The sequence below is a fragment of the Podarcis melisellensis genome, assembly GCF_964234715.1.
Source record: "Podarcis melisellensis genome assembly, chromosome: 16".
Classification (NCBI taxonomy): domain Eukaryota; kingdom Metazoa; phylum Chordata; class Lepidosauria; order Squamata; family Lacertidae; genus Podarcis; species Podarcis melisellensis.
The window spans coordinates 32,767,638-32,792,976 of NC_138533.1; the positions used below are offsets into that span (position 1 = coordinate 32,767,638).

General features: G+C 43.6%; 1 protein-coding gene across 1 annotated transcript in view; it reads left to right on the plus strand.

Annotated features, from left to right (window-relative positions):
• The first annotated feature begins 3,173 nt into the window (after window positions 1–3,173).
• Window positions 3,174–25,339, plus strand: part of GALNT9 (polypeptide N-acetylgalactosaminyltransferase 9) — a 181,723-nt gene continuing 159,557 nt past the window's right edge. Inside the window, exon 1 of the mRNA XM_081893362.1 lies at window positions 3,174–4,068. Within this exon, the coding sequence (XP_081749488.1) occupies window positions 3,828–4,068 (241 nt within the window). The 5' untranslated portion in view covers window positions 3,174–3,827. The remainder of the gene's footprint in view (window positions 4,069–25,339) is intronic.

The window sequence follows — 25,339 nt, forward strand, 5'->3', positions numbered from 1 at the left end:
ATATTGTAGAATTGGAAAAGGTTCAGAAAAGGGTGACAAAAATGATTAAGGTGATGGAATGAATCCTGCTGGAGGAACGATGACAGCGTTTGAGACTTTACCGTTTCGAGAAAAGGCAAGTAAGAGGGGCCAGATAAATGTATAAAAAATTGTGCATGGTATGGAGAAAGAGGACAGAGAAAAGTTTTTTTCTCTCTCTTATAACACTTCAACTCAGGAACATCCAATGAAGTTAAATGATGGGAGACTCAAGAAAGACCAAAAATAGGACTACTTCTCCACACTGAGCTTAGTTAAACTACGGAAATTGCTCTCCCAAGAGGTATTGATTGCCACCAACTTGGATGACTTTAAAAGAGCGTTAGACAAAATCATGGTGGATAACGCTATCAATGGCTGTTAGCTAGGAGCCAGCAATCAGGGCTGAATAATAAGACAGCAATCCTAACCCCAATTACATGGGAGAAAGCCCCACTGATTTCAATGAGACTTGTTTTTGAGTAGATATGGTTAGGATTGCAGCCTTTGAAAGAATCAACGGACAAGCAAGGTAACAGAGCAAGCCAGACACTAGGCTCAAAGGATACTGGCATTCTTGAAATTCAAGCAATGCTTAACTGTTAGAAGACACCTTCTCACAATCCTTCATGTCTAGCTGAGTCAATTAGCTCTGAGACTTAGGGTTCTAAAGCTTCTAGCTTGGACTGCTATTGTTCCTACAGCCCTCTTAAAACAACCTGAAATAAGATAGGGAGAAAAGAGGATTGTGAAAGAAGGCAAAAGATGACCAGCGGTATGACCATTGCAATTCACCCCAAAGAGATTATGTATTTTTACATTCTTTTTCAAATAAAATATCACAAAGTCCAGTGTCACCAGGAATTTGCAACTAATTAATATATATTGTACCATTCGGTTCATCTGGCAAGATGCCAGATGCCACCTAGTGCTTTGAATTCAGGCTTGTCCTATCAAATTTAATATTCTATTATCATCATGAAAGCCTATATAGAATGGATGAAAGCCTATATAGAATGGCTTCAGCTATTATTTATTTATTTATTTATATTGTGCTTGATGCTTTATCCTGCCCAAAGCAACTTACAACCACCATAGTAGACCACCATAAGGCAATGGAAATCCTGCACTCCTTGTCCCAGGTGACCAATAAGCATATATTGCATAGGTAGATAAACTAAGGCCCGGGGGCCAGATCCGGCCCAGTCGCCTTATAAATCTGGCCCATGGACTGTCCGGAAATCAGCATGTTTTTAAATGAGTAGAATGTGTCCTTTTATTTAAAATGCATCTCTGGGTTATTTGTGGGGCCTGCCTGGTGTTTTTGCATGAGTAGAATGTGTGCTGTTTATTAAAGATGGATCTCTGGGTTATTTGTGGGGCATAGGAATTTGTTCATCCCCCCCCAAAAAAATATAGTCTGGCCCCCCACAAGGTCTGAGGGACAGTGGACCAGCCCCCTGCTGAAAAAGTTTGCTGACTCCTGTGGCAAGAGGAGAGAAGTGGGATGGGCCAGTTGTTGATGGACTGGTGCTAGATCAGGGCATTGTAGCTCTTCACAAAGCATACTTGGCAAGCAGCTGCTTTCGGGGGGTAATATGGAGCAGCAATAATAGCTGTGCTGCCTGCTTTAGAAGTCTGCTTGATTCTAATACATACTAACTGCACAGTTGTAAACAAACAAAAGCTAAAATAGCATAAGTCTCCAGTGTGCTCTCTCATCCAAATTCCACTGGCACTGCTCCAAGATTTCTCACTGCTCAGGGAAGCAGTGAGAAATCTTGAATAAATGCAGTTGTTTACTCTCATGTCAAACAAGAATTTCACAAGTTGGCATTTGTGTCATAACTGCAGCCCCCCCTCCCCCAAAGTACCCAATCATTACCTTAGCAGCTTGCCAGAAGTAGCAAACTCCATCGGCATAGAGAACAGTCATGGATGACACCTGGAGGGCACCATGTTGTCTATCGCTGAGCCAGGCAGTGCATACTCCCCCCCTCCCAACTCACTTCAAGTAACTCTTTTCCTTATATTGTAAGCATTGCTTTTATTCTAGTTCTGTGTCAATAAAATACACAGGATGTATTCATTGCCTATTTAAAATATTTGTATACCATTTTTTTCCCGGGTGAACCTCATGAAGCACTTTGCTTAAGAATACTAAAACTGTAAGTAGGGATGTGTGGTGTAGTGGTTAGAGTGTCAGACCAGGACCTGGAAGATCAGGGTTTGAATCCCCTCTTGGCCCGCAAAGCTCACTGGGTGACCTTGACTCAATCAATACCTCTCAGACTAACCTAGTTCACAGGGTTTTGCGAGGATAAAATGGAGAGGAAAAGAGCCATGTGTGCCACACTGAGCTCTTGGTAGAAAGGTGGGGTATAAATGCTGATGCTAATAATAATATTAATGTGATTATATAGCAAGGACACATCTGCCCCGCCCCCAGATCAAGTAAAACAATAGAAATACTTAACTAACTGACCAATCATGTCAGTTCTGCCCCCCCAAAAAGCCCTGCCCCCCAAAAAAATCCTGGCTATGCCCATGATAGTGGTCAAACCTAACAAATGCATATTCTTGCTATTTAGCAGGAGAAAGGGCCGCAGAGCTGTGTTACTCACTGGCAGAGACTTCTCCCTCCCTAACCCCAGCTGCGGAGAGGGAGGAAGACACCTTGTGCATGTTCAGAGGCACTGTGTTCCGACTTCACAACTTTTAAAGTAGTGATTTTTAAAAGGGGGCCTTCTCATCAGTGAATCGAAGAGCTGGCCTCGCTTCACCCTCTTCCCTCAATGGCTTTGCTCCCTTCCAAACCCAGCGCTTTGGAAGAAACTTCCCAACCAACCACATACCCGAGAAAGGCATTTTCAAGGAAGACGCTCTAGCTGAACCGAACAGTGAGCCTGCTCAGCTCAGCCTCCCCTCCTGCGCTGGGATAGGCGTCCCAGACGGGCTTCCTCGGCTGGTGGAAGACGAGCGAGTGAAGCGAACAGGCAGCTCGACTATGTGAATGTAGATGAGTTTTTCATCTCCTCGGTCCTCGCCCTCCCTTTCTCTCTCTCTCACTCTCTCCCCCCCCCCCCACCAACAAAGCACGTGACTTCGCACCGGCGCTCTGCGAGAGGGAGAAACGATGCAATTGCGAAACGCACACACACACACAAGGAAGGAGGCTGCGATCAAGTGCGACGCCTTTTCTCTCGCTCCATCGTTCCCTCCTAACATCCTTATTCTCTCTGGATGTATGTCTCGCTTCTTTCTTGCTGCACGAGCCGGGCTGGCCTTGTGAGGAGGGCTGCTTGGAAAGCCTGGATCGCGCGCGCGCCCGCCAGCTTGGTCGTGTCCTTTACTGTCTGTACGACCCCCCCCCCCCATCTCTATCTCCATCCCTATCCCCTGCCCCCATCGCGAGAGCCTCCCTGCAACCTCCCTTCCAGAGCCGCGAAGAAGGGTCCTCTCTTTGCCCGCAAAGCCGCCGCCAGAGAGTAGATAGGAAGGTGACTTGAGTCCTACCAGCTGCTGCTTGCAAGAGGAGGAAGCGGAGAGCGCCGTGGTGCTGAAAGGACAGCTCCTTCTCCAGCATCGCCTTGGCTCTAGACATCCGCCGGTCTCTCTCCTCTCTGCCTCTTTATAATCAAGGATAGAGGAGGAAGAGGGTAGGGCGGGGGACTTGCCCAGACCTCCCTCCCTCCCTCAGCTCTCCCCCCCACCTTCTGCAGGCAGGTGCTTCTGCCTTAGATGCTGCTGCAGCTCAGAGGGCACCGGCGACCATGCCTTGATGCCCTCCACCCTCCCCAGCGGTGTCCATGGCGGTGGCAAGGAAAATAAAAACTTTGTTGACTGTGAATATTTTGGTCTTTGTGGGGATCATCCTCTTCTCGGTCTACTGCAGGATCCAGGATCGTTCCCAGGAGTTGGTGCAGATCGTCAGGAGCGCCGACCGGCGGATGAGGAGCCGGAATACCAAGGTGGGAGCCCTCCTGGACAGGGAGTCCATCCTGCAGCGGCTGGACCACCTGGAGGAAGTTGTGTACAACCAGCTCAATGGTAAGCCGGCAGGAGGATGAGCACAAGTGTCTGGGGGTGGTGGGAGGGTTCATACAGGGCTTTGGGGGTGGGTTTAAAAGTACAGCCTGATACTCAGCTAGCTCTCTCTGTGTGTTTGTGTGTGTTTTTACCATGCAATGGTTAGACCACGTGGAGTTTTCTAAGGCTTGGGCAAATCACATGATGCCCCTGTTGAACAGGTCAGTGGAATACCCACAAGCCTCACAGGTACAGGCAGTGTGTTTAAGATAGAGGAGTTGCTGGAAAGAGGGATAATATAGGATATTTTGATTCAAGCATCTTCTGAGTACTGCTTCTTGAATATAAAGCTAGGGTAACTCTGGGGCTATAGAACTTGAGCACAAAGGGGGCATATATCACATACTCATAGTTTAGGGTCCTTTGTTCTTCTTTATACCTAACAGCAACCAGGCTGCACTTATTGAAAGGTCTAACAATGTAGATAGATAATGGCCAATAATTTTACAGTCTCTGTAAGTTTCAAGCGAGTCTGCACTTCATGTAGGCCAGTGATGAGACAAGTGGATTTCTTTATTTTCATAAAAACTGCTTGTTTGCTTGATTTTTTTTAACCACTTCAAACAAACCTCAGAGAATCATAGAATTGTGGAGTTGGAAGGGACCCCAATGGTCATCTAGTCCAACCTCCTGCAATGCAGGAATCACAGCTAAAGAATCCCAGGCGATGGACATCCCAGACGCTGGCCATCCAACCTCTGTTTATGGACTCTCTTTCATTGGAGGTTTTTAACTTGCTGAAGCAGCCAGTTTCACTGTGGAACAGCTCTTGCTTTCAGAAAGTTATTTTTAATGTTTAGTTGGAATCTCCTTTCTCGTAATTTCAAAGCAGTTCAAATCAATGTGGCTTGCAAAAAGTCTGTGTTCAAGACTCACTTGTGCCACATAATCATAGTTTGCTACTGCAGTATATGAACTTCTATTCCCCATCTGTAAAAATGGGATTGTGTGCTCCCACCTTCATGAATATCACTTGAATTCTCATCACATGTTTATGCAACACTTAGGACTGGTTCAGACATGCATCACTTCATCTCACTATGCTCAGGCAGTGAATTATAAACTGACTGTGGGAGTGACAGCCATGGTAGTACCAAAAATTATGGTGGGCAGTGTAAGGCTTAATGGGGAACATAGAGAACCTCCAGATGTTGGTAGGCTACAACTTCCATAATCCCTGACCATTGAATATGCTAATGGGGGATGATGGCAGTTGGAGTTCTGCAACATCTGGAAGGTCACTTGTTCTCCAACCCTAATGCAAGGAATGATGCCATGGACCCAGCCCACAGCCCATTGGGAAAGAGAGGCTTCACTCTCCCAGTTATGGGGATGTGCTCCCATGGAACTGGAAGGTGCAGTATCACAAAGAGTTGTAGTCTAGTTGTTGCCATAACACGTGGATGGCCTCACATCACCAGAGAGCTAAGAAGCCCTATATGGTTGGTTGACTCTAAGGGTGCGTGTAACAGTAGGGATGTGGTTGATTAAGGAGAAATCTTAGGGGGCTCTGTTTGGGGTACAGAAGCAGACCCAAGAGGGAGGCAGAGGAGGATCCCAGTCTGGTTCAAGCCACTTTTCTCAGTCCAAGGCACACTTTGTAGTGCTTGGTGGTTGCTATCCTAACTGCATACTAACTTCACTGGGCAGTGTGATACAAATTTTCTGTCTGTGGCTATTGACCTGTGCTGACTCATTCACATAATCAAATTATGTATTGGTTCCACAAGATGTGAAGAAATACCAGTCATGAAAGGCTCACAGATGATGGTGTAAACCATCTCTCTTGTAATCAAAGCCAACAGGAAAGTTCTGGCTATGCTGTTTGATCTCTGATGTCCAGTGATGGCTCACCTCTTGATACTGGAGTCACTTATTGTGATGAACATCAGCAGGCATGAGCCAGCCATACTGACCTCTCTATTGGCACTGCAAACACAGTACACATTGTAAAGCACTTTGCAAGATTAAAAATGTGATAGAAAATATAGTAGCAGTAAAAGGTTGCATTGTTATGTTGAAGGTGGATGTTTAACATCCTTTGTACTCTTTTTTGAGTGCCATTTCTGTATCACTTCTGCTACCATTGTTCCTAGTCCTCATGAAGGGCTGAGACCAATTTTATTTTATGAAAGCATACAACAGCTTTTTATTAATCCTACTTGCTGTCCCTCCAAGTTTGGGTTTGTTTGTTTTTTTAAAAAAAGATCTCATTAGATGTACAGATGAGAACATGTTTATTTGTGGGTTTGAAACAAGATGACTAAAAAAACCTGTTTATGTTACTCCCCATCTTCCCTGTGCCTGATGCCTCACAAGCGCATTCTGATTTTACAGATATTCATAAACAGCTAAATATGAACCCTTAAGGGAGTTACAGCATACAGTAATGAAATTTTGCAACAATTTGGGAGGAAGGAATGTGTTAGATGTAATGTTGTGCCTCAACTCATGTTTAGCGACCAATAAAGCTACATAGATAAGATTAAGGGCACACTTGTCATATGCAGAAAGTTGATTTCCAGTGCAATACTAAATGGAGTTGGGCAGGGTATGTGTTTTCAAAGATCACCCATCTCTTCTAGAGTCCTGCAGGCTTATGGCGGGCAGCAGACTTACCACATTTCCCCTACATGGGGGTCTCTTCCCCCACCCTTGGTTTCAGTGGGGAGAAACTGAGTTGCAGCAGATGCAGGATGGCATAGAGGGGAAGCCTGAGCCAGAGACTCCTCAATGAACAAAAGTGCGTCTTTCATTCTTCTGTGGGCCTAATACCAGCTACCACTAGTGAAACAACTACCAGTGGTAGCACTATGCCTGTGGAACTTAATAACAGTGAAGCTCTTCTTCACTGGAAGAGATGCACCTCTGCTCAGACCTAAATCCCTCCAGCCGGTGGATCTGTGGGATAGGATTTCTCTGGCCAACAGGTGTCATTTCAACTTTCAAAAGCAGTGAAAGTGAAATGGTTAAAATCAATGGTTATATTTCTGATGTTTTTGCGTAACGCAGTGCTTTGCTTGCTGGTATATTTCACAGTTAAGTTGCACTGTGACGCCTTTGCATGAGGAGGCTGTGCAACAAAGTTTGTTGAAACTTCGGTGATTTTTTAAAGACATGGATCAGGCCCTCCAGTGCGTGAAGTGGGTACTCATGGAATGATCAATTACTGCTGGTGGTTTCTCTTTTTCTAAGACCCAAAATGAGAACTTTGCAAATAAGATTTGGAGGAGGAAGGTGTCCACTCTCTAGGTCAAGATGTAGAATATGGATGGGAATTGCTGGACCAATTTGTCCCAGCCTGCTTGGTCAATGATCAGTGTTGAATGGCTGAAGGGCCACAGGTCCCCCAGCCCTGATGTAGAACATCTAAGTAAAATATTTGTCCATGCTTATGTGCTCAGAGCACTAAGGCACATGGATTTCAATATCTGTAACTATAAATGTGTGGATGAAGATGGAAAGACTCCTATCAGGTATTAGATAGGCAATCTATGGGATGCTAACTGGGGATTCAGGTTGTGTGTGTGCCAACACACTGCTTTGGTAAAAGACAGGAACTGCTATTTCACCGGACTGCTTACATGAAGCAACCAGAGTAGGTCAGGTGGTACTCCTTAAGCCCATCATTGGGTTAGTATTGCTAATAAGGATACTTGGCTCTTGCTGCCCATGAGTAATCTTTGCTTTCCTTTGCTTGCTTCCCACTCAACAAGAAACAGTTGTAACAAGAGGGCAAATGTGGAAAACCCCTTTAAGAAGAACCGTTGACCATAGCACCTTATCTAGCTCTGCATACCCTAATTTGCAGCAGCTGGAGGAAAATATTCAGATGTATGCAAGGATCTCTGTGCACCTACTCACACACTTAACTTATCTATACCATGCCTTTCATGGAATAATGGCATTAAAAGCTACCTTTTAATCTAATCCAACACTATGCCAATACAGGAAATCCATGGCTGTAGCATCCCAATTAAGATGTTCACAGCTGGTTCCATGAGAAAGAGAGAGAGAGAGAGAGAGAGAGAGAGAGAGAGAGAGAGAGAGAGAGAGAGAGATTGTAATAATGGTGCAGGACAATAACTACACACAGAGACCATTCTCCATCTGTACAGAAACACACACATACACATACACACCCCTGAGTAAGATGGGGAGCCCAAGATGAAGCATCCCAGCTCAAGTGACAAAGAGTCAAGGGAACAAGTGATGAGAGGGAAAGTACCACCTATTTAATTAATTAATTAATTAAAGCATCAATTTAAACTGTGAGGAGACCATAATTAAGGGCATTGTATGCTGGAAGCTAAATCCTGTAAAAACTCAGAGATTAATCCTAGAGGTATTAAGCCTGTAGAAACTTCGTTTCCAGCAGGGAATCTTGATGAGCTACAATAAACCTAGATAAAATCCCAATTTTTATAGAGAGGGTAAAAAAAGAAAAGAAAAAGAAACCCACTGTCATGCAGTGCAGACCCAGCTAATGGGAGATTCAGATTAGAATTAAAAAGGTAGACTTAAGCTTTTGTGCGAAGCTCAGTATAGCCTTCAGTTTCAGCTTTCAGTTTAGTATAAAACCTAGCTTCAGGGTTTTTTGTTTTTAAAGCCAGAGGGTTAATCTCTACCCATTGTCTACTCCTGTGAAAAACAATTCCTATTCCCAGGAAGGTAAATTGACCTAAGCCCACCTTCCTTTCAAGTTCCTGCTCACTGGGATGTAGCCAGGACTATAATTTTGGAACAACCTAGGGATCCTACGCCATGAGCAAGAGGGGAGTCCCAGATGATGTAGTGTTTCAGCCTGTGATAGAGCATCAAAATAACAAGCAAGTTAAGCAGGCAACTGAGACCAGCTGCAAGACAAGAAGGTTGAGATGGGCAACTCTGCTCTTCTCCTTAGTAACCTAACCCATCTCAGTTTTCCAGGTAAACTAACTCACCACCCTATAAAAACAAATATGCAGGTAGAAAGTCAGCAGGGTTGTGAGGACTGTTCAATATATATTTACAGAATGTCACGTGTATAACTATCTGCTTGCTGGACAAAGGATATGAGTGTGTAATCAATAAATGTCTGATCTGCAGGGAGCAAGTTCATTCCCTTGAGGCCAAGGTAGCTGACCTGGAGAAGCACAGAGAGTAGCTGACCTGGATAAGCATAGAGAGTCAGAAATGTTATTTGACAAGGACCTCAGAGATGTGATAGCTGCCTCTCAATCCCAGGATGAGAGTTCCCTAGCTGCCATGGATGCCTCATGGAAGGAAAGCATCAATCTGAGGAAGAGGGAAATGATCTCTTAGAAGGCATTCATTGCCTCTTTCAGGATGCTTGCCTTCTATCACTGTGCCATTGAGAGCGTGCTCACTTATGGCTTATGTGTGTGGTACGGAAGCTGTACTACCCAGGACAGGATGGCGTTGTGCAGAGTTGTTAAGGCAGCAGAGAGCATTGTTGGCTGCCCACTCTCCACCTTAGAGCAGATTTATGCCACAAGGTGCCATAGGAAGGCACTGGACATAGTAAAAGATCCATCGCATCCTGGTCACTGTCTCTTTGAGCTCCTGCCGTCGGGACGGAGATACAGGACGATGATGACAAGAACGAGCCGTCTCAAGAACAGCTTCTTCTCCAGAGCGATCTCGGCCCTGAATGGGAAACCTGGACTTTGAAAGGCATCTAACCTTCCTTGCTGTATTATATTATATTGTTTTAATTAGTGTTTTTATAGTTGTTCTGATTTTGAGTGGAGTGCCCTATCTGGGTGGATGGAGCAGCCAAGTAATTTCGTTGTCCCTGAGAGGGGGCAATGACAATAAAGATATTATTATTATTATTATTATTATTATTATTATTATTATTATTATTATGAAGAGCTATCCTTTCCTGAGGGTGCTCCTCTGGTGAGTGGAAAGATCTTAGCATGTGGATGATGGAAACATTAGGGACTTAGATAGCTGGGTGTGTGATGGGCAGGCAGACCACATGGTGATTTGTTTGCCTGATATAAAAGTTGTGAACATCAAATGTCATCTACGTAGCCTGGCAGAAAATGCTGAGGAATTCTTTAAAACACGTCAAGTGTTTTCAGATCAAATGGCTTATCAGTTTTTAATTTATTCAAAAGGACCTAGATCTTTCTTTGTTGCTGAAACATTGCAAATCAAGGGCCAAATGTCTAAGTTAAGGGAGAAGTCTCTGTCCAGTTCCAAAAACAAAGATGGTGATAGGCATGCTGCATGGTTAGAGACGGGAGGCCATTTCACAAGAAGGGGGCCAGCACCAAAAAGGCCCATTCTTAGACTCCCTTCCCATAATGTTAGTTCAGGCACAGGAATCTGCCCTTTGCATTGCACTGGGAAATGAATCTAGCTTCTGTGCTATCTTCTTTTCCTCCATTAGCACACATTTTGACTTGTCATTCAAAAATCCAACTTCATTCCTAGCTGGTCTCCTGCTACTAATGCATTTAAAAGTTTTGTTTTGTTGTTGGCCTGTTTGTTTTTAGCACCAAAAAACACTTTTTTTATTTTCCAAGCATTATTGTATGCTTGGATTTCGTTTGCCAAAGTTAGTATTCCTTTTTATTCTCATTTAGACAAAGACGAAGCTTTATTGCCTAAAATAGCTTCCGTGACTCTGCATGTTAGCCATGCAGGCATCCTTTTCACCCTGGTAGTACCTTTTCTGATTTTAGGAGTACACTCTAGCTGAACTTTTTCTTTTTTAACTACCAGGCATATCGGATAGACTTGACCCTTTTCACTTTGCCTTTCCATTTCCTTTTTGCCAAACTCCTCATTTTGGTGAGTTTCTGCTTTTGAAGTAAAACGTGCCTGCGCTGGATTTTCTGAGCAACTATCCATTTGCATATGTATATGTTGAATTCGATAGCTCTAAAGTTACTGATTCCAATCAGCTGAACAACACATTCATCTTACACCAGGATCTGGGTGCATTATGGCCATCTGGAAGGGGGCAGCATTGTGCAACAGTGCAGCAAAACTGGGGCCAGCATCAAGACCCCTAAGATTATTTTTAGTATGAAAGTTACAAGATCTCAGAAGGAGGCCATGGGCTATGCATCAATGGGAAACAAAGCAATATGCCCATCCTTATCCTTTTACATGTGCAATCAGTATTTTTATAATATTTTTTATTGATTTGTCATAGAGATGTGTACAAGCTAACACATAACAATGCAAACAACAATGGAACCATGCATGGAGCATAGAATAAAGCACAAGTTAAAGAAATGCCGTTACATCTAACAAAGTTTCAAAAGTGTCTATATAGCCCAGCCACAATGAGGAGTGAGTCATAGATGAAGTGCTTATATGACTCTCCCTATTTATGCAATAATATAATAGGAACTAGCCTGCATCAAAACTGTGTGATTTGACTTCACCCCAGACTACATGACTATATCTAACCAAACATTCAGATAAAGCAATGTTCCATACATTAGTAGGCTCTACTTCCTGCAAAGGTGCAAAGCGTAGTCAAAGGGGGACTGTGTACAACCATCCCAATTACTCTCATGAGCACAAGTAATCACGAATGCACTAAAAAGCACAATAACAAATTGCCATCTGGACCTGTCAATTAATCAGGCCACCAACCTCATACAACACACAAGAAAAGAGGTGGTGTGGTGGAGGGAGACTGTGGAGGAGGGAGATCAGTTATTCAAGGCCAGAACCAAGTGGTGAACTACAATTTATATCCAGTTCAGTCCAGGCTCATCTTCCCTTGGTGGCATTCTTGCTTGAATAGCAGTTGGCGACTCTTGTTCTGTTGGCCAAGGAATAGGGTCAGAGTGTGTGCCTCCCCGACTTGCTTCTGTAGCTGAAGGGCTACTGGTAGGTGGAGCTCATTGTTCTTTCAGGTATGAAAGCCGAATTCCATTCATCTGCTGCTTCTTTGGCACATGAATTGGTTCTGGTGGGTCTCTTCCTGGCCAGGATGTTCTTTCTGGAAGGCAGGGAGAGCAGTCTCTCAGAGTGTTGTGTCCTCAGGTCTGTAGCTCATGGATAAAAAAGAGCAGAAGAGAATTCTTAGCTCCCTCTGTCTGAGCTGTTATAATGCCTAAACAATAGTTTCCATTGGTTGATTCCTTCATTTCCTATGCTCACAGATCATTTGTGTTTCTAACAGCTGCTGGAGGTGGAGGTGGGAGGAGTCACATGATTGTGGCTTTGTCTTGTATAAGCGGGTTCATATAAATCCACTATTCTTTAAGTTTTGGAAATCCAGCCTTTGTCAAAAGCAGAAACATTTTCTTGCTCCAGTTCATCAACTTGGCATTTCCTTGGATTTGTTAAGCAGCGGGGAAGTTGTGGCCCTCCAGATGTTGCTGAACTCCAGTTGGGGCTGATGGAGGTCAGGGTCCATGAAATATTTGTAGGGCCACAGACTTCCCTACCCCTGCTTTAGTAAAAAGTTGATGCTGTCCTTTTGTTTATATGATTTATAAATGCCCTTTGTTCAAGTGACAGGGTGGTTTAAAACAAAGTATGGAATAATAGAATCATAGAATTGTAGGGTTGAAAGAGACCCTGAGGGTCATCTAGTCCAACTCCCTGCAATGCAGGAATCTCAGCTTACCACTTTACTGGAATCAAGATACAGTATGTCCACAGCATTCCTCCGATCCACCAAACTTGTAACCTCTATCAAATGAAGAAATTAGATTTTTCTGGCATGACTTGTTTTTGAGATACTAGTGCTGGGTCTTAGTAAACATCCTTTTCTAAGTCCTCACAGACCGTTGAATTATCTGTTCTAGGACCTTTTCTGGTATCAACATCAAACTTTCCTGTCAGTAGTTACCTGTGACTTCTTTTCCTTCTTTTTGAAGGTGGGAACAACATTTGTCTGCCTCCAGTCCATAGGGACCTCACATGATCTCCAGTTGTTCTCAAAGATTATAGACAGAGGCTCTGAGATTACACCTGCAAGCTCCTTTAGTACCTTTGAGTGCAGCTGCTCTTCAGGCCCTGGAGATTTGGATTCATTTAAAGTAGCTAGCTGTTCCTATCTTTTTGTATCTTGGGCTTCAGCTCCCTCCTTGCATCATTTATTTTGTTATTACCATGTTGGGCACTGCTAGACAGAAATACAAAGATTGAATAGAATAATAATAATAAAAAAACAATTGCCAATAGCAGAATCACTCAGGACACTCCTTCCAGACACCTGTCTCCCTAAAATGTGTCTCAACCAGCTGTCTAGAATTATAGAGAAGTGAAGCCAGACCCACTGCAGTAGGGAGCATGGATAGGGGTGTGTCAAGGCAGAAGTTGGGTGCAGGTCAGAAGTAACTCACAAGGTGTCAATGAAATGAACAGAAGAGCTCAGGCCTAGTGAGCACAGCAACTCTTCCCAGTAGGTCCTGCCCCCCCCCGAGGCAATTGTGAGGACTGAAGGCTCCCACTTTCTAAGTTTCCTCCTCCCCAGGGTCCTTCCCAAGTAGGGTTGCCATATGTCCAGGAATTCCCAGACATGTCCTTTTCAGGGAGATGATTAGCTAGCTAGACAGACAGACAGACAGACAGACAGACAGACAAATACCGTATTTTTCTGTGTACAATACTAAGTTTTTTTTCCTTTTAAAAAATGTCAAAAATTTGGGGGCATCTTATACACGGATACATCTCCCACCATTTTCTTAAATCTGAGTCCCCCAAAATAGTGGGCGTCTTATACATGGGGGCGTCTTATAGATGGAAAAAGATGGTGTGGGTGGGTGGGTGTAGTGTGGGTGGCTGGCTGTGGTTCAGGCTCTGGCATACCCTCCAACATTTCTCTGATTAAAAAAGGGATACCCCATTCCATAATGATATTTTTACTATTTACACCCCACACATCTTACTGGGTTGCCCCAGCCACTCTGGACAGCTTCCAACATATATAAAAACATAATAAATTATTAAACATTTTAAAAAACTTCCCTATACAGGATTGTCTTCAGACAGCTTGGGGGTCAGATAACACCATACCTTCCAGCATTTCTCCAATAAAATTAGGGATGTCCTAAGGAAAAGCGGGACATTCTGGGATCAAATCAGAAACTGGGATGGCTTCTCTAATTCAGGGAAGTCCCTAGAAAACGGGCATTTGGAGGGTCTGCTCTGGCTCTGGCAACCTGGGCTCTCGCGTGGGGCTCAGGCTTGGTGGCAGCAGAAGGGCTATCGGGCGATTGTCCTAAAAAAAACCTCATCAACTTTTTGTGTCCGGATTTTTACCTCTTGAAATATGGCAACCCTATTCCCAAGTAACCTGAGACTTCTTTGCCTTATCTGTCTTTGCTCTACCCCACCCTCTTCATACCTATGCAAGTTCTGAGAGATAGTGGGGAGAGGAACTGGTCACATCAGGAGGAGGAAACTCCCTGGCTTCTTCAGCAACCTGCCTCATGGCTTCTCTTCTCTCCAGCCTCTGCTTCTGCCTCAGCACTGCTGTCTGCCACAGCCTCTTCCTGCTCAGTAGTCCTTGTTATCTCTTCAGCTTCAGACACATTTTCCTGCCAGTCTGCTCCCTCTTCTCTCTCTGACCACTCATCTGCATCTAGCCAGTCCACAACAGCATGCAACTGAGTTAAATGCACATTTAAATATGAATTTCCCCAATCTGCACTTTCTGAAACAACGTACAAATCAAAACTCACCTATCCCTCACAATGTGCACTTCTGTGAATTTTGCAGTGCAGTTCTCCAGCTAAGTAATGTGTACATACTAAGGTCAAGTATTTGTGAAAATGCATATATTGGTGAAAGTAACTTAATTATATTTAGGGCAAATGCTTGGCCAAAAAAATGCATAGATTAGGCAAAATTGCACACCAATGTAAGTATACTGGGAGAAATTTGCACCAAAATGCTGACTGATATTTATAACAATATTTTTTCTGTGTGTGTACACACACACACACGGACTGTGGAGGCAAAGCATTAACCATTGTGGCTAGTTGCCATCAATTGCTTTCCCCATAAATTTGTCAAATCTTCTTTTAAAGCCATCTAGGTTGGTTGCCCTCACTGCCTCCTGCGGGAGAGTTTTGTAGTTGTGAGGAGAAGTACTTCCTTTTATATGTCCCTGGTTTTTCCAACACTCAGCTTCATTGGGCATCCATGACTTTTAGCATTGAGAGAAAAAGAAAAGCTTTTCACCATGCCTTGCCTATTATGCACTTCTATCAAGTCCCTCTTAACTCTCTTTTTCTATAAACTGAAAAGCCCCAAATGCTGGAACCTTTCCTCATAGGAGAATGTTTCCATCCCTTGATCATTTTAGTTGCCCTTTTCTGAATCTTTTCTGAACTCAACAAGCAACGAGCTGAGGCAACCAAAACTGTACACAGTATTCCAGATGCGGCCATACCCTAGTTTTGTATAATTGCATTTTGATACTGGCAGTTTTATTTTAAGTTCTTCCATATGCTCCCTAGCATAGAATTTGTCTTTTCAACTGCTGCCTCACAATTGGTTGACATCTTCATCATGCTATCTACTATGACCCCAAGGTCTCATTCCTGGGCAGCCCACACTCTAGACTTGGTGCCCAAAGTATTCCACTCCTTTCGCTTTGCTCTGTGTGCAATGAGTGCAAAATTATGGCCAAAGTAAGCAAACATTCCTGTCCTCCCTAACACTGTACATATGGGATTAGGCAGACAGATTTTGGATTATGATAATGCCTAATTATGCACCTGTGAAATTTGTCTCACTGCTGATGGAAGCATTCACCTCTATTCCATTATTACTTATCCCTGCCAAGAACAAAGGTTTGCTTTTGACCAGCAAGGACCCCGTGTCATTTAATCAAGGTGTGATTTGCATTCCTTGGAAATAAGACTGCAATCCTAAAGTGGGGTGGGTGGGATTAACCACAAAGGTGGTTACGGGCCTTATAACCTGCCACTGACAAGGTGGAAAGCGAATTAGCCTTTGGAGTGAATCAAACTTCTCCCCCATAACCATCTTGAGTGACAAACATACACCCGACAAGATGACTCTTGATGCAATGTCCTATAGCCTCCCCAGAAACAGATCAGCATGGATGTTTAAAAAGAAAGTATTATGTACTGAGCTGACGAGGATATTTCAGAAAGGCTCCCCACACACAGTGGAAACCTAAAAGATGTTTACTCAGAAGTAAATCCTAGAGAGTTCATCTGTAATGAGGACCTTTAGATTTGTTGGCTTAATTGACTAGATCTTCCTCACCAGGGTTTTGCCTTTATAACTGCCTAGATAATAATTCAACAGAGGGTGGGGTTTTTTGGTGGTGGCGGCAGCAGTGGGGGTGGGGAGGTTTAATATCTCCACCTCATGCATAATCCTTTTATGCCAAAAGCAATTGAAAGGGTCAGCCGGCAATTTTACTGTAATTGCTTCTCCCCCACTCCCCCCTTTTCACCTCTTCGAGTAATACACAACAATCAATACGCCATGTAATTAGATTTCATTCAATCTGGAAAAGATGAAGAGAGTTTTCATATTCTTGTTATGCACCCACTCCTCACGCCTTCCTGCCGATGGCTTTCTTATTAGACCTTTTTGGCCTATTAGGGGCAGCAGGAGGAAAAGAATAACTTTTTTGGGGAAAAATTCTGGCAGATTATCACTCTTGCACATCATAATAATTTGATTGTGCTCTCTTTGGGAGGATTAAATACAGAGGCATTTTTGGGGGCTTGATGGATGAATCGTAAGTGACCTGTGTCACTTAGTGGGAAGGAAGAAGATGCTGCATTCCAAACAAGGCCACCGGGGACGTCATTCACAGGCCTCATTTAGCTGTAAGAAGAAAAAGAGAGGAACTTTAATAAGAAGAGCAGAAGGTTCTGGGTTAAATTCCTGGCATCTCTTAATAAAATGAGTTCAGCTAGCAGGGCTAGGACCCTGTGAACAACCCAGTCTGGTGCTCAGTGCAGAATGTAGTGGATTAGGCTCAGGGGTCAAATGTGGCCCTTGAGGCGTCTCTGCCTGGCCCTTGGAATTCTCCCCAGGCCAAATCCCGTTTCTCCAGGCCACAACCCTCACAGTCTGCTCTGCACCCTCCTTGAGTCCTTTTGCTTGTTTGGAATGTGTCCTGGAACTCTGATAAAGCCTTTTGCTTGCCTAGATGTTTCTATTATGCTTAATGTATGTAGGGTTTGGTGTCAGCGTTGCTTGTGCTGTTCACTTGTGTTCCTTTGGTGGTGAGAGAGGTTGCGGTTGGCCTAGGGTGTGGTTGTTTGTTTGTGATTGGTGGTGGTGATCTTTGTTTTCATGTGTGAGTGGGGTGGGTGGGTGTTTTGGATCAGGTTAGCCATATTGATTTGTATGCTGTTGGTGGATTATTGTCATTGTCTTGTTGGGCTCTGTATGTGATAAAGGGGAGCCATACCGGGGAAAAGGCGTCTTCTTCTGTTTGTCCCCATGTCAGTTTCAGTTTATTGGTTAATTTTTCTAGTAGGGCTGTTTCCCATACTATTTGGTACCATTGGTCCATGCTTACTCCTGACAGGTCTCTCCAGTGTCTGGTTATGGTGTTTCTGGCTGCGGCAGGCCCCACAAATAACCCAGAGATGCATTTTAAATAAAAGGGCACATTCTACTCATGTAAAAACACACTGATTTCCAAACCGTCTGTGGGCCAGATTTAGAAGGCAATTGGGCCGGATCCAGCCCCCAGGCTTTAGTTTGTCTACCCATGGCTTAAGTGCATAAAAGCCACTCTGATGCCTCAAGTCAGTAGCCCATCTTTTCCAGCATCCTGTTCTTGCAGTAGCCAACCAGATGCCTATGGGAAGCTCGCAAGCAGAACCCGAGGTCAACAACAATCTCTCCACTTGCATTTCCCAGCAGCTGGTATTCAGAGGCATGCTGCATTTTTAAGGTGCACCCTTTCCAAAGCCAGGAACTGAAATCTGAAATTGCCATAATATTCTATATCAGAGACACAAAGAGGGAAACAGGCACCCCCAATATTAATGTCATGTGCATCAGATTCATTTTTTGAAAAACGAGACAGAGAAGAGCGGCATTAAAAGCAGGAGAGACGTGTTCCTTGATAGGCATTCCTTTGAAATGCAGGAGAGCTAAACCATATGCGCAGAATAGACGGTTCCATCCTGACTGCTGGCTTTGCATTAAGGAAGAACCTGTCACTGCTATGTATTTTGCCTCAATATGCAATAGCATCCCTGTAGCAAAGGGAGACTCAGAAGTAACACTTCATTTGTTTGCTGGGACCTACTACTGAATTGATGGGATGTGGGTGGCACTGTGGGTTAAACCACAGAGCCTAGGGCTTGCCAATCTGAAGGTCGGCAGTTCGAATCCCTGCAACGGGGTGAGCTCCCGTTGCTCGGTCCCTGCTCCTGCCAACTTAGCAGTTTGAAAGCATGCAGTGCAAGTAGATAAATAGGTGCTGCGGGAAGGTAAACGGCGTTTCTGTGCGCTGCTCTGGTTTGCCAGAAGTGGCTTAGTCATGCTGGCCACATGACCTGGAGGCTGTAACCCAGCTCCCTCGGCCAATAAAGTGAGATGAGTGCCGCAACTCCAGAGTCATCTGCAACTGGACCTAAGAGTCAGGGGTCCCTTTAGCTTTACTACTGAACTGAGGCAAGCTTGAAGCTTTGAGGAGCTTTGCAGATAATTTGAAGGAAGGTTCCTGAAACCCCACTGGGAGTCTTTACTCAGTCTTACAAAAGTGTTGTGTAAGTACACTTGTGGAATCAGGGCTTTGCACATGGGAAAGTGAGCCACCCTAGGGAAGTGGAGATGTGTTGTTAGGGGCAACACTGGTCTTGCACTTTCACTCTAGACAGTGGATCCCTTAGTTTGTTCAGGAGACAGAATGCCCTGCCTTTTAATTTCTGCCAGGCTTAGACCTGAAATCTGTTTTTAGTTGCAGAGGTGAGAACTGGCATCCTATTCCTGCTAGCACTGAGTTGTGCAGTTTGGATTCCCAATTATTTTTCATTGTATTTATATCTGGTCTTTCTTCCAAGGACCTCAAGGCAGTTTCTCTGTACATACAGCACAATCTGCTCCTTCCTCTTTTTTTAAATTGCTACTACTACTTGCTTATTTAATTGCATTTATACCCCACCTTTTTCCCCAAGGAACTCAAGCTGGTGTGCAAGGTTCTCCACCTCCTCATTTAATCCCTGCAACAACTCTGTGAAGTATGTTGGGCTGAGAGGTAGTGACTAGCCCAAGGTCACCCAGTGAGCTTCATGGCCAAGTGGGGATTTGAACCCTGATCTCCCAAGTCCTAGTCCAGCACTCTAACCACTACACCAGGCATCAGTGGTTCCATCCAAAACTGGACCCTGTCTAGGCTTGACCAGAAGCAAACATTCATGAGACCTGGTTATTTATTACTTTATGTCATGTTTGTTAGACTTCCCTTTCCACAAAATTTCTAAGGACAGTGAAATACAAATTAAAACGTCAACAGCCATAAAACCACAAAATCACAAGGTCATAAAAATATGTTTTTTAAAAAAATAATATTTATTAAAGTTTCAAAGAAGTTACAAAAATGAAAAGACAAAAAAAGAAAAAAAAAGAAAAAAATACAAAATACAGAAAAATAAAAACAATTAAAAACAAATCAGTCTTTCCATGTCCTGTCTTTCATTTGCTTGTTTCCCTGACCTCCTCACACCTCCCTTTTTTGTATTCTAATTCAATAGTTGTTTCAGCAAGTCCTTACCATTTTTGCTTTTATCTTGATATTTTATCTTAATATATTGTAACTTTACATTTTCACCTGTTAACAATCCATTTTTACATACCCCTTTGTAACATTATTGCTAAAGCCACATAACTTCATTCCAGCATCCTTCTAACATTCCTTCATTTTACAGTGTTTCTGTAGATAGTCTTTAAATTTATTCCAGTCTTCTTCTACCAACTCTTCTCCCTGGTCTCGGATTCTGCCAGTCATTTCCGCCAGTTCCATGTAGTCCATCAACTTCATCTGCCCACAAGGTCATAAAAATAAACAGGGCAATACATAGCCACAATACCACAACACATTGCAATTAAATTGTTAATCCATGTATGTTGAATGGAACAGATTGTGGGCCCCAAAGGGAGTGCATCCCTCGAGATGAAAAGGGTTCCCAGCCCTGTATTATGCAACTTCTACCTGGTTGCAAATGCCCCATTTCTGGCAAGGTTATCTAGGAGGCTGTGACTAGTCAGTTTCAAGTGTGTCTGGAGAAAGCCAATTATCAAACGCATTTCAGGCTGTTTTCAGGACTGACGTTGGGACCAAAATTGCCCTGGTCACTCTGACCGATGACCTTCATTGGGAGAAAGACAGATGGAGTGTGGCCTTGTTGATTCCCCTTATTCTCTCAGCAACTTTTGATGTCGTTCTGGACTGGTTCTGTGAATTAGGAGACTGAGGCACTGTGTGGTGGGTGTTCTGTTTCTAAGGGATGACTCAGCATGATGGTTATGTTCTGCCTCTACTGTTGGAGACACTTTGCTTTTGGGTATCAGTTGCTGGGAATCACAAGAAGAGTTTGGATTTGATATCCCGCTTTATCACTACCCAAAGGAGTCTCAAAGCGGCTAACATTCTCCTTTCCCTTCCTCCCCCACAACAAACACTCTGTGAGGTGAGTGGGGCTGAGAGACTTCAGAGAAGTGTGACTAGCCCAAGGTCACCCAGCAGCTGCATGTGGAGGAGCGGGGAATTGAACCTGGTTCACCAGATTACCAGACTACCACTCTTAACCACTACACCACACTGGCTAGTGGGTAAAATGCTATTGCACTCAGGTTCTGCTTCCCAGAGGCATCTAGTTGGCCACTATGATGAAAGGATGCTGAAATATACAGGACTATGGCTGGATCCAGCAGAGTTAGTCTTACATTCTTATGACTGAAGGGAAAGCCTTGTCTGTGTCTAGTTCCTTGTATAGTCCAGTTATGACACCTGGAACTATGACGTACCAATACAAGCACATCTTTGGGGATGATTGTGTTGTTCTCCCTTTACCACTGAGCAGTCAAGATGGCGCTGCACCCTCTCCAAACTGGGATTTGCACCCACCTCAATTTAGAAATCACCCAACCAGGCTCCATTTATCTGGGATTATGGGTAAGGCTTCCTGTCTGGAGCGCTTGAGTTCCAAACAAAGCATGAGTCGCCTCTGTTTGCTATTGGAAAGTAAGCATTGAGATTGATGGCAATAGTTTGTAGCCATTTGCTTATGGAGGTCGCGTGGAAATAGCTATCATCTCCTGAAAGATGAGGCAAATGAATCAAACCGATGCAGCTGCTATTAAGAATGGCTTTGGCCTTAAATATAATAACATTCTGCCTTTTCTGGTTTGATGGAGGAGTTTTAAAAGGCGGCTGTTGTTTTGCTGTATTTTCAATGGTTCAGAGAGTTGCTAGCTGCTGACCCTCCAAGTGTCCCTATTTTCCAGGGACATCCCTGATTTAGGAAAGCCATCCCAGTTTCTGATTTGATAACCAAATGTCCTGATTTTCCTGAGGATGTCCTTATTTTCATTGGAAAAATGTTGGAGGGTATGGAGTTATCCAACTCCTATGCCATTTGAAGGCAATCCTGTACACTTGTACCTTAGATCTCAAATGCCTTGGCTCCTGTACAAATTGGCTCCTGAACGATGGAAACCTGGAAGTGAGTCTTCTAGTTCTCAAATAAATTTTGGAAGCCGAATGTCTGGTGATGCTTCCACGGCTTCCAATTGGCTGCAGAAGCTTCCTGCAGCCAATCAGAAGCTGCACTTTGGGAAACTGCACTTTGGGAAGTCAAACGGACTTCCAGAACAGATTCCGTTCATCTTCCAAGGTACAATTGTATAGAGAAGTTTTTTTAAAAAAGTTTAATATTTTAAAATTTTATTTTGATTTTAAATGTGATTCAAATTGTATTTTAAACTAATCATTTGATTTTGTGTTTTTATGGAAAGCGAGATGAGCACCACAAACCCATAGTCATCTTTGACTGGACATAACTGTCCAGGGGTTCTTTACCTAGGCACCTGCATTTTGGAATGAGCTTCACTGAATGCAATGTGGCTTGCTTTCATGCAAACATGCACAGGATTGTTCTGTGTGAGAACAATCACTTTGTGCAGAACCAGTCTTTGCCTGAGTTGGGTGGAGACAGCCTCAGATTTACCCCAGATTGGGCCGGGCTTTCTGGCATGATCCTCAGAGAAAGGCCAATTGACAGCAATAGGTCTTACTACTGAGTCCACTTGTAGAGCATTGTGCCATCAGTTGTCTGGAGGAAGAGGCAATTCTGTTGCTTTCTGCCTCTCTCAGAAAGCCACTTGGCAGTCCTTGGCCTTATCAAGGAATACTTGCTAACATTTTGTTCTGAACTGAAGTGTATTTATAGCAAAGAGCAATCCTGATTTTTCTTTTCTTTTGGGGGAAAAGTTTCTTCCTATTAATATGCTTACATGCAGGTTTATTTCAGAGCCTTCCATGACCTCAGTAGGCGGCTCTGCACTGTTAAGAAAGGATTGAATAAATGGAAAAATCCCAAACCCAGAATTGTCTCTCGTTTCTGTAGGCATCCTGGAATGTTTCTCCATAATAGCTATTTGAAGGGGAAAAGAAAGAAATTAAGGATAAGGAGCCACTAAAGAGCAACCTGAAAAATCAAAGCAGACCTTTTCTGAGTTATGCTGCATTATAATCTACATCAGAAAATCCTAATGAAAGCAGAGGTGAGATATGCCTAGAGTAAGAGGTATCTTAGCCCCTTCTTAGGATACCACAGGATGATTTAGAACAGTGGTTCCAAAACCTTTTTAGGCCATCTCCCTCTGGACTCCATAAATGCATCCCACCTACCCTACCCTGTAAAAAGCATCATTCAGAGTAGCGTTTTGCACAACATACTAAGGATGGTAAAATAGCACAATAAAATTCAAAACAATAACAATTAATTGCACCTTTACTCAACATCCAATTAAAATTATTTATTTTAATTGATAAAAAAGATGAACTTGATTCAGTGATCCAAAGCCCAATAGTTATTTACACCTCCAGTGCCCCCTGTCCCTGTATGCTTGCCTCTTAGTGCCCCACCCCAGGTAATCCAGCCACCATCCAGGAGATGGGAGAACTCACTTTGGGAACTGCTGGTTTATATCAACAGGGAGGAGTCTGTGACCTTCCAGATGTTGTTGAACTCCAACTCCCATCAGCCCCAGCCAGCATAGCCAATGGCTAAGGATGAGTGCAACTGAAGTCCAACATTTGGAAGACCACCAGTTCCCCTCCCATGGTTTTGTGAGCTTTCCCAGCCCTGGTGCTGTCCAGATATTGTTGACTTCAACTCTCATCACCCTCAGCAAGTATACAGGGAGGGGGATGACATGCAGAGAAAGGCTTCAGGTGACAATTTCAAGGTCTGGACAAGTTTATATATGGAAGATGGCCCTGGAGGTATTGGGGCCATGAACCATGTAAGGCTTTAAATAATAATAATAATAATAATAATAATAATAATAATAATAATAATAATAATAAAATAATTTATTTATATCCCGCCCTCCCCAGCCAAAGCCAGGCACAGGGCGGCTAACAACAATAAAACAGTACAAAAGTACAGCACAAACAACACTCTAAAATCATTCATTATAAAATTGATTCAAATCAAGCCACTGGCAACCATTGTGCCAGAGCTCCACGAAGATTGCCGAGGGAGGGAGTCAGGCTGTGCCCTGGCCAAAGGCCTGGTGGACCAGCTCTGTCTTGCAGGCCCTGCGGAAAGATGTCAAGTCCCGCAGGGCCCTAGTCTCTAGTGACAGAGCGTTCCACCAGATCGGAGCCACAGCTGAAAAAGCCCTGGCTCTAGTTGAGGCGAAAAACTAACGCCCTGGCTCTAGTTGAGGCAAAAAACTAACTTTTTGATACAAACTGGCAGCTAATGCAGTTGGGCTAGAAGCATCTTGCTTATTGCTTCTCCATGGGTCTCTCTCTCTCTCTCTCTGTGTGTGTGTGTGTAGCTTGGGAATCAAAACTCCCAAACATTAGTTGCACGCCTAAGCCAAAGAAATGATCTCATCCATATCACATTATTCTTACTCCAGCCATCCCCCAATGTGGATGGTTCTCTTCTTCCCTCAAACTAGGCCAAATATGTTGTCTCCTTGCTTAGACTGGGTGGTTTCTCTCTGCAAGGTGCTGGGGTTAATTGGTTGTTTTCATTTGGCTTCCTTCCGCTGTTTTGTGTATTTTATTTGGCAAAAAGGCTTCGCTGCCCTTTTCGAAATTGAGTTTATTTTCTTCCGCCACTCCAATATGCCCGTGGGGTAAACGGCTTTGATAAATAAAGATGCATTTTTTTTATTATTGTATTAACTCGTTTTTCCAGTCAGCTTTGTGTTGCGAATGGAGTGATGTGTCCCTTTCTGAGAGCCTGCTGGAGCAACTACAGTGATAAGGTTGAAAATAAGCCCAGCTGAGATGGAATTGTGCAACCCAGAGATTTAGTGTACCTTGAGATGATGGAAATGTTGCTGTCACTTCTTGAAACCCAGGCAGCGATTCCTGCCTAATCAGCCAAATGTTCAGCAAATCAAGTGAAAACAACACAGTGTTGCACTTAGGAAGGAATTCTGCAGGGTCCATCGCTCCTGTGCATTGAATGGGTCCTGCCAATCGTAAGTATCCTCTGGGCTGATATGCAAGCTGGGCTCATTCATATGACTGGTGAAATTAGGATGGGGATTCCTTCATCATGCACCAAAGCTAGGGATGGAGAAGAAATTCAATTTCCATTTAAAAGCAAATACCGTATTTTTTGCTCTATAAGACTCACTTTTTCCCCCTCCTAAAAAGTAAGGGGAAATGTGTGTGCGTCTTATGGGGCGAATGCAGGCTGCGCAGCTATCCCAGAAGCCAGAACAGCAAGAGGGATTGCTGCTTTCACTGCACAGCGATCCCTCTTGCTGTTCTGGCTTCTGAGATTCAGAATATATTTTTTTTCTTGTTTTCCTCCTCCAAAAATTAAGTGTGTCTTGTGGTCTGGTGCGTCTTATAGAGCGAAAAAATATGGTAATCTGCTTTGCACTTTCTGATATAAAACGCAAATTGAAACAGAGCCACTCTTTGAAATTCTCACGTCTCTGATTTTTCCCATGCAGTTCTCCAGTGAGGTACCACATAAAAAAATGCATATACTAAGGTAAAGTGTGCACAAAAATGCATATATTGCTGAAAACAGCA